The sequence below is a fragment of the Myotis davidii genome, unplaced genomic scaffold (genome assembly GCF_000327345.1).
Source record: "Myotis davidii unplaced genomic scaffold, ASM32734v1 scaffold217, whole genome shotgun sequence".
NCBI classification, from domain to species: Eukaryota; Metazoa; Chordata; class Mammalia; order Chiroptera; family Vespertilionidae; genus Myotis; species Myotis davidii.
The window spans coordinates 5842955-5851988 of record NW_006290034.1 but is presented as its reverse complement, the minus strand read 5'-3'; the positions used below and the strand labels follow the sequence as shown (position 1 = coordinate 5851988).

The following is a 9034-nucleotide window of genomic DNA, read 5'->3' as shown; positions in this document are numbered from 1 at the left end:
GACCCATTTCTCCGGTTCCCCAGGCTGGCTTTCGGGCGACTCAGCCGATGGAGGGGTCCCCCTGCTCCAATCAGACTGGGCACAGAGTGAAAACAGAAACAGTCAGGGAGGGAGGGTTTCAGGACAGCCTCCGCTGGGAGGGGAGCACGCAGAGGGGAACGGTACCCGGGGGATGCTATGACAGTGACTGCCTTTAATGATGCCAATAGCTGTGTTCATTAAACTTGACCGTGGACCAGGCCGAACATGAAAACCAAATGGACACGGAAGGTGAATTAGAAGGTGCCAATCCTTTCTATAAAGGTATTGCCCCAAATAGGAGCCCTCATTTCACCAAGTTCCGAACGTAACATGTTTCCTGCTCCCGAGGAAAGGCATTGGGAACCGCCCGGGAGCTGCTGTGGGACGGCTGGCCCCTTCCCTTCGGTCTGCTCCCCTCCCACGCCCCCACCCTGCCCCGCGTGGTCCCTGGCTCGCTCCCAAGCAGACCCTGACCCCCCCGAGCCCCAGGGCAACGCCAGCTGACTTACCCCGGTGATCACCGCGCAGTCGGACGCCGTCACCAGGAGCAGCACGACCCAGAGCCGCGTGGCAGCCCGCATGGTCGCTCAGAGTGAAGCAAAGCGCGGGCCACTCGCTGCCTCGGGCTTCCTGCTGCTCAGCCTCAGCCAGGCGCTCGCCCCCACCCCCTCCTCCCGGATTTACGGTCAGACTCAGGCTGCCTGCCCGGCCTGTGCCTCTTCCCTTCCCCACCACCGTGCTACTCAGAGGATCTCAGACGCGAAGATGAGACCTGAATCCCTAATGACAGCAAATCACCATCAAAACCAATAAAAATGACAGTGGCTCTAAGTCTCCCAAATCGCTGGGATGCGGGCAGTCACGGGCATCGCACCGGGGCCTCTGGGTGTCACAGTAGCACTGGCATCGTGAGGCTGAGCGAGTATCTGTCCATTTACTCATTTATTCACCATTTATTATGACTGCTCTATCGGGGGGCCCATTCTTGGCCCTGGAAATAGAGCATGAACAAAACCGGGTCCCTGTGTCCACGTAACTTTGGTAATTGATAAGCAAATGGATTCGTCATAAAACGGCTGGGTGAGCTGAGCGCGATGAAAAATGAAGTCAGGGGAAACGACAGGGCATGCCAGTGGGTAGCACCTTAGATGGGGTGAGGGTCTGCCTGAGGACCCACTTGCAAAGGCCTGGTGACAAGTGGTAACCACGCATTTGCGTCCCTGGAGGGAGGAGAAAGCAAAGGGCCTGGCCCCTACTTCTCTGCTTAGTTTATGCCAATGTCACCGTTTCCCAGGACTGTCTGCATGTGTGTGCTAGTGTGTGCATGTGTGTACGTGTGTGCGTGTGTGTGCATGTGTGTGCGTGGTGCACGAGGGCCACGGCTCTGACCTGCCCAGCTCTGCTCACAGGCCTTGGCCGGCTCCTGCTTCTCTCCTTCATCTTGCACCTCATCCCTCTCCTTCCCCACGCGTCAGCTTCTAGAAGGATAGGCCGCAATTCTCTTCACTCCCTCCTCACCCGCTCCAGCTCCCGCTGTCCCCACCACAGCGGTGAACCCGCTTTCTCTGCATCGCCCCTGACCTTCTAAACGCCAACCACCAAGCGTCACTTTCCATCCTCGCCCGTTGCACCCTGCCGTTGCTGACAGACACGGCTCTTCCTCTCCATTCTTCCCCTCGACTCCACGCCATCATTGCTCCAGCTCCTCCCCCTCCTCGGTTTCCTCCAGCCCCCCGCCCCTCCGCCCCTCTCCATCCCACCACACGCACCCAAATGAACTCCAGGCCACCTACATGCTAGTGACCCCAGATCTGTCCCCATGCAGGCACTCCAGGCTCCCGGCCCACACAGCCAGCAGCCCCCGCAGGCCACAGGCTGATCCCCTGACTCCTGCATGCACATGCCCCTTTCTCTGCCTGTTTCTCACCCTCCCCCTTACACCCACTCCTGCTGCCCAGGGACGAATAAAGGGACGAACAAAGACTATGACGCAGCTCATTGAATTGCGTGGAGTCTTGAGAAACGGGATGGAGCTGAGGGAGCTAAGGGTCCAACCACAGTGCCCGGAGCCTCACCACGGAATTGCCCAACGAGGAGAGGGCTCCCCCGGCCGGATCTGAGGCTGCGGTCCAGGCCCCACGTGGAGCCCGTTCTCCGTGTTGCTTCATCGCCGCGGAAGGCACACGAGGGCTGTCTGGTCGCAGACCCGGCATGTCACACCCGCATCCGTCTGTCTGCGTGTCACACCCGCACCACCTGCAAGGGCACCGGGTGACACCGACTCCAACTGTACCAGGGAAGAGGCTCAAGTTTCTCAGGCGGCCACGGTGCATGCGTTAGTGGCACTCAGTAGGCGAACCCGGGAGCTTCCCGATTCCTGAATCGCCTGCTTTCATGCGTCATTGAATCCTGTCACTTGGACACCCTCCTCCCCCCGGAACTCAAATTCACCCCCTTCCGCCTTCACCACCACTGCCTCTTAGCATCTTCCTGGCTGGAAGATTGACAGGACAATTGCCTATGCCACCACCCCCAGGGCCCACCTTGGGGACCCCTCAACCTGGGAGAATGGAGCCAGTGTATGAATGCTGCAACCAGGAGGCCCGAGAGACCCGCTCCTTAGTGGCATCCCGCCCCCTCCCCCGCTCCCCCCTCCTGTTGGCTGGAGTCGCCTCCCAAGGAAACCACCATCGACCAAGACTTTGCCTCGGGCTCTGCTTCCTGAGACACCCAAGCCAAGATGTCACTCAGCGTCTTGGGACTTCATCTCCCTCCTCTTCAAAATAAGAGGCTTCTGGCGCCGTGCCCCTGGGACTGTCCTGCAGGAAGGGGACCTGAGGGACCAGTGAAGCCCAGCTGAGGGCGCTGCACCTGTCTCACCAGCCGAGGGCGCGCCGCACCTGTCCTGCCAGCAGAGGGCGCGCACCTGTCCTGCCAGCAGAGGGTGCGCACCTGTCCCACAGGCTGGCCTCCACGGGAGGTCACGTTTCAGGACGTGTGCTTTGGCTGGTTCCAGAAGGAGAGCCAGTCCCCTGCTCACCTGCTCAGGTAGGGAGGCGGCGTGACTGGGCCTCCCCTCCAGGGCCGCACACGGAGCCTCCACCTGTCTGGTCATGGGATCGCGTCCTAAAGCGGCACAGGGTGAGCGCGCGCCCTTAGCTGCATATTTCCAATACATTTCTGGACCTTCCTGTCTGGGATGGATTCCTCTTCCCATAAGAGGATTCCCAGGCACCAGAAATCCCTCTGGTTCATTAACTTGCTGGTTCCCCCGTGAACGTCAAAGCCGCCCCCTCCATGGGACATCCCCTCCATGGGAGCCCAGCGATGTCTCTGAAGTGGCCGAGGCCATAACGGGCGGGACAGGGAGCTCCCAGACCAGAGGGATCGCCTCCTGGAGTCTAATGAGTCCCGGCTGAGGCCCTCCTGGACACGGAAGGGCAAAGAGGAGGGCGGGCCTGAGGGGCAGGGAGCAGCCGTGGAGAGGGCAGCAGTGCCAGAGACCCTGCTCTGCTGCTCCTTGCTGTGTGGCCTTGGCCAAGTTACTCAACCTCTCTGACCCTCCGAGGGCGGCTGGCCTGAAGGCGGAGGGGTCACCAGCAGAAAGGAAGATACTGTGATGTGGCTCCATAGTTACTGTGACCTGGCTTCTCCCAGGGCAGCTGGCGAACTGGCAAACGGGACCAAGGCCCCAGCCTGCCAGGCCGCGGAGCCAAGCCCAGGTCGCTGGGGGCGGGTCCCTGGGTGAGATCACCCACTGACGAACAGCCCAGCCCGCGCATCTCGGGAAACACAGCCTGTCCACCCAGAAAAGCTGTGCAAGCAGGAGGCCTGGCCCACCCTCCCACGCCCTCGGGGCCCTGCTGTGACAGACCCCAAGATTTACCCAGAGGAAGCAGACGGTGTTGGCCGGTCCCTGGGCCGCTGAGCTCCAGAATCCCTCACACAGGGAACCTCGGAAACACGTGGGAAGGAAACTTCAGGGTGGTCGTCGCCGGGGCGTTGACAGAGCGAAGGAGCTGCAGGAGCCTCGCTGCAGTCAGGCCCGGAGCCGGGGCGCACCCACAGGAAGGGGCGTATTCCCAGGTGTTGACTGGAGGTCATCGGAGCCGCAGTGGGAATACCGACAGCTGAGGACATCTCTGCAGCCGGCTTCCCACTGAATCCGCTGCTGCCTCCCGCGGGGCCCCGGAGCCCTGGCCCCAGCAGCGGCCGCATCGCTCTCTTCTTCTCATTAAAAGGCAATCCTCCCATTTCTGAGGCTGCAGAGGAGGCGGTGGTGGCTTTAATGGTATTCTTTAATCGGTGCACTTTCATGCATTTGAAATATTTCATTAAAATAAATAAAAGCAATTAAATTAAAAACAAATAATTCTCTTGGTGGCAGATTGGCTAACTCAGTGAGCTAACGCACCGGGTGTTGGTTGGTCTCCAGCATCGGGACACTTACTACTTCCTTCTCCCCTCCCCCGCCCCCCCGCCCCCAACGCAGGTTTAACGACTAAACGGTCTTTTCTTGGGGAACAGGTTTGGAGCGGCAGCTGGATGCTGTAAGGCAGGAGGCCCCTGGGAAGCAGGGAGCCAGGGGACACATGGCCGAGGGCACGGGCCAGCTGTGCGGCACAGCGAAAGGCGCCCCAGGCCCCCTCCCAGCTGTCCTGCTGGAGGTGGGAAGACCAGGCTGGGTTAGGAACTGGCAGGAGTGGGGCTGCCTGTGACAATGTGAGAGAGACACGTCTAGTCTTAAACCAAAACCTGGTGGGGCCAGAAAGAGACCCCGTGGCTCTTAGGCCACCTTCCTCCACCCACCCCACTGTCCCAGCACATGTTCAAGGCGCTGGGCACATGGCGTCCAGTCCCGGCCGGTGACGATGAACTAACCGGGAAGGCGAGGGCTTCCCTTCCTCCGGCCACTGCGGACCGATCAGCCGGGCTGCCCAGAGACCTGTGTGGCGTCTGAAAAGCCATCTCTGGGCTCCGTGGAAAAGGCGCCACCGCTGCCCGGTGTCTGCCACAGCCCAGGTGGGAGGGGTGGCCCTCAGGCCGTGCGTGTTCTAACCATCGGAAACCATCCGCTTACACAGGAAACGTCAAGGAGACAGCCACCCCACAGGCTCGGGTCCGGGGAGTTCCACCTCCCGGGAGGCCCGGGCTGTTTCTGCCTCCACCACAGAGGAGGAGCAGAGCGGTCAAGAAGTTAATTGAAAGCAGCAACAAGAGCCTCGTGAATGCGTAATAAGACATTAAATGCTCCTTTCTCCAGGGCAGTCTTGGCGTCTGTCAGCTTTCCCTCTGGAGGCGGCGACCGCCCCCTCCCACCGGGTCCCAGGAGGAGATGCTCCCGCCCCCAGCGGACAACAGCTGTTCCCTCTCTAGTAAAGCTACACACAGTCCGTCCTCAGCTCCGAGCCGGCCACAGAGGTCACATGGCACCGAGAGCGGCTCTTCCAGGAACAGCCAGCGGGACAGCGCTTCTGTCGGTGACGGGCCTGGAGGAGGCTCTTGCATTTCTTCGCCAGGTGTCTGCACCACTGAGTCTGAGTAACTCCTCCCTGTGTGGCTGCTTAGACCAAACCGGAAGCCAAGCGTTTGGAGCCGGAGGGAAACCCGATTAGACAGCACCCCCAGTGCCCAGCACAGAGCCCAGGACCCGGGGGCAAGGTCCCCGTGTGACGGTGAGAGCGTCGGGAAATCCCAGGACTGGCCGTGGTCACAGGCGCCATGGGAAGCCTGGCCCGCTGCTCCTCACTGGCCCTACCGCCTCCCCTTCCTGTCCGTTCCATTCAACAAACCAGACACAGAGAGGCGGCAAAGACCAGCGAGACAGCCCCTGCCCAGAAGGGGACAATGGGAAAAACAGGGACCTAATGACTGTGATGTTAAGAAAGGACACTAACCAGCCCGATCCTGGAAATCGGGCCAGCGGGGCTTTGACGTCAGCCGGCCATTGTTCCCACGCCCACCCAAGGACCACTCGCACCCAGGGGAGCGCTCTCGGTGCCTTGGCTGCTTACGATTCATTCAGGGCTCAGACTCGGGGACGTTACCGAGTGACATGGAGATCGAGTCCAGCGAAGACATAACAATTTAAATCCAACAGACAAGGTAACACCAAAGGCTGATTAGCTGATTGCCCTGTAGGACATTAACCAGTTTTGTTTTATTTTTTAATTGTGGTAAAATACACATAACATTTTACTACCTTAACCATTTCTAAGTGTCCGGTTCAGCGGCGTTAAGCACATTCACGCTGTTGTGCAACCGTCACCACATCCATCTTCAGAACTCTTTTCCGCTCCGCCAGACAATCCTCATGAACACAAACCCCGTTCCCTCCAGTCCCCCGCCCTGGCCACCGCCATTCCACTTCCCGTCTCTGAGAGCCTGACTACTCTAGGTACTGCATGTGTCTTTGTGGCTGGTTCATTTCACTGATCATAATGTCCTTACTGCTCATCCATGATGTAGCATGTGTCCGAATTCCTCTCCTTTTTGAGGCTGAATAATACTCTGATGTGTGCCTGTACCACATCTGGCTTATCCATCCGTTGATGGACACTTGAGTTGCCCCACCTTCTGGCTATTGTGAACAATGACGCTATGCATATAGGTGCACAACTCTCTCTTCAGACACTGATTTCCGTTCTTTTGGAGGCATACCCACAGGTGGAATTGCTGGGTTATATCATTGTTTCACTTTTTGAGGAGTCACCATACTGTCTTCCACAGAGGCCTAACCGTTTCACATCCCCACAATAGTGCACAAGAGTTCCAATTTCTCCATATCCTCTCTAACACTCATTATGTTTTACCGTATTGATCATAACGGGGGTGAGGTGGCAGCTCACTTGCATTTCTCTAAGACTAGTGAGGTTGAGCATCTTTTCATACGCTTACTGGACATTTATATATCTTCTTTGGAGAAATGTATATTCAGGTTCTTTGCCCATTTTTTAAAATCAGGTTGTTCGACATTTTTGTGGTTGACTTGTAGGAGCTCTTTCTATATTCTGAACTTTAACCCTTTAGCAGATACAGGATTTGCAGAGGTTTTCTTCCATTCCGTGGGCTGTCTTTTCACTCTGTTGATAGTGTCCTGTGATAAAAGTTTTTAATTTTGATGTAGCCCAATGTGTCTATTGTGTTTTTGGTGTCATCTGTAAGAAATCATTGCCAAAGCCTATGTACGAAGATGTTTCTTTGTTTTCTTCTAAGGGTTTTATGGTTGTAGCTCTTACCTTAGGTCTTTGATCCACTTTGAGTTCATTTTTTCTATGGTCTAAGGTAGAGCCCAACTTCATTCTATTGCAGGTGGGTGTTCATTTTCCCAGCACCTTCTGTTGAAAACACTGTCTTTTCCTCATTCAGTGATCTTGGCACTCTTGTCAAAAATCATTTGCCCATACACACGAGGGCAACCAGTGTTGTCTTTTAACCTAGAAATTTTACTCGAACATTTCCCTTTAAGTGTTTATCAATATCCAGTTCCTCAAAATGCTCTTGAACCAGCGTTGCCATCTTACCAGTTCTCTCATCCATGAGTTACTAAACCTTCGGCGCCTGTCCATTCCACCTTTTGCGAAAGCCTTTTTTTGAAACGTTCAAACATCATGCTTTCACAGTAACGTTCAAAGGCTGTGGGTGTCAGGGTGAAGGCCACATCCAGATGGGGGATTCAAAAACCTTTTCACGTTTGAGATCTGCCGTGTGGCCAACGGGTGGGCTTCTGGGAGGTAGAAAAGGCTTGGGGCCCACATTTCGGACCCCAGGAATGGCAATACGAATGCTTGCTTGATTTGCTTCTTTTGTGGGTGTCTTAGTGAACGCCATGGCTACATGGGGGTGATCCTTCTACATGACAAAGCCTAGAAACACCGCCTGCCTCTCATCTGCTGTTTCTCTTCTCAGCCCTTCGCACCGGCCCCCCTGCAGCTCCAGGGAAGGCCATCCCCTCCCTCACCAGAGGCTAAAAAAAACCCGGCCTCTCCTTCCACCCGCGCGTCCTCCGATTCTGCCTTAGCTAGGGAATCGCATTTCCTGGCTGACTCCATCCCGCCAGGTGGGGCCCATGAGCTATCTCCCGACAGGCTCTAAAGGTTACCAGCATCCATCACAGGACAAGCCGCGAACAAGCCTGAGACGGAGCCGCTGTCTCTGGCGGATCCAACGTGGGATTCGTCAGGAACGCCTTTCTGGCCACACCACCGAGGGCAACCCCTGGGGCTCTTGACTCCAGAGGGTGCTTCTGTCCTGGTTGAAGCGAAGAATCAGCATGTAACGCGGAGAGGTGTTCCGGGGATCTCAGGTGCACACATTCCTCCTAGGTTTTGGAAATCACATTGTGGTGGTCTCCAGGCTTCCCAAACCTGAACTTCCTGGCCCATGAACATGACCTCTCTCGGGCTCTCGGTGGCCACAGCAGCCTGCATCACGCTGGACAGCCCAGATGCCCCGGTTCTGACTGGCGGAGACTCAGAGCCTCGCTCTCCTCCCCCCCCCTCGGCGGCCAGCCTAGCACAGGAGTAACCAAGGCAGCCTCAGTGAGCCTGAACCCGTGGGTGCTGAGCCCCACCGCGCCTGCTGCCCATCCTCCAGCCCTCTTCCCACTTCAGCTGCCCGGACCCCTGACTGAGGCCTCCTGGCGGTCCAGCCCCTTGGCCTGGCTCAGCCTCTACAACGTAGAGGGCACATCTCCTTGGGGCCAGCAGGGCTCCCTAAGAGCAACCATGGAAGGAGTGAGCGGAGTAGAGATAAGATTCAGGGATCTCAGAGCAGAGCCACCTGGGCTGCTTTTCAGCTCAATAATGTGCACAAACTGGGTGCAGTCGAGGGCAGGCAGGCTCAGGGTCAGCCAGGCTGTATCTGACTTCCCCTTCAGAGCTGAGCAGCCTTGGGCAAGTCACTCAACGCCTCTGAGCCCCAATGTGCACATCTGTAAAATGGAGCTAATAAGAACACCTCAGAAAGCTGCTGGATCCTATATAATAAAAGGCTGATATGCAAATTGACCAAA

The 9034-nt window shown here is 57.0% G+C and overlaps 1 protein-coding gene across 2 annotated transcripts in view; it reads right to left on the bottom strand.

The window, feature by feature from the left end:
- The window catches only part of PROK1 (prokineticin 1), a 4887-nt gene extending 3185 nt beyond the window's left edge, over positions 1-1702 (bottom strand). Inside the window, exons 1-2 of one of the 2 annotated variants that reach the window (XM_006762988.2) lie at positions 1411-1702; positions 531-1241 (exon numbers count right to left, since the gene is read on the bottom strand). In XM_006762988.2, coding sequence (XP_006763051.1) covers positions 531-602 — 72 coding nt within the window. In that variant the 5' untranslated portion in view covers positions 603-1241; positions 1411-1702. The remainder of the gene's footprint in view (positions 1-530; positions 1242-1410) is intronic. The other variant, XM_015563425.1, reaches the window with a different exon arrangement.
- Between the last annotated feature and the right edge of the window lie 7332 nt (positions 1703-9034).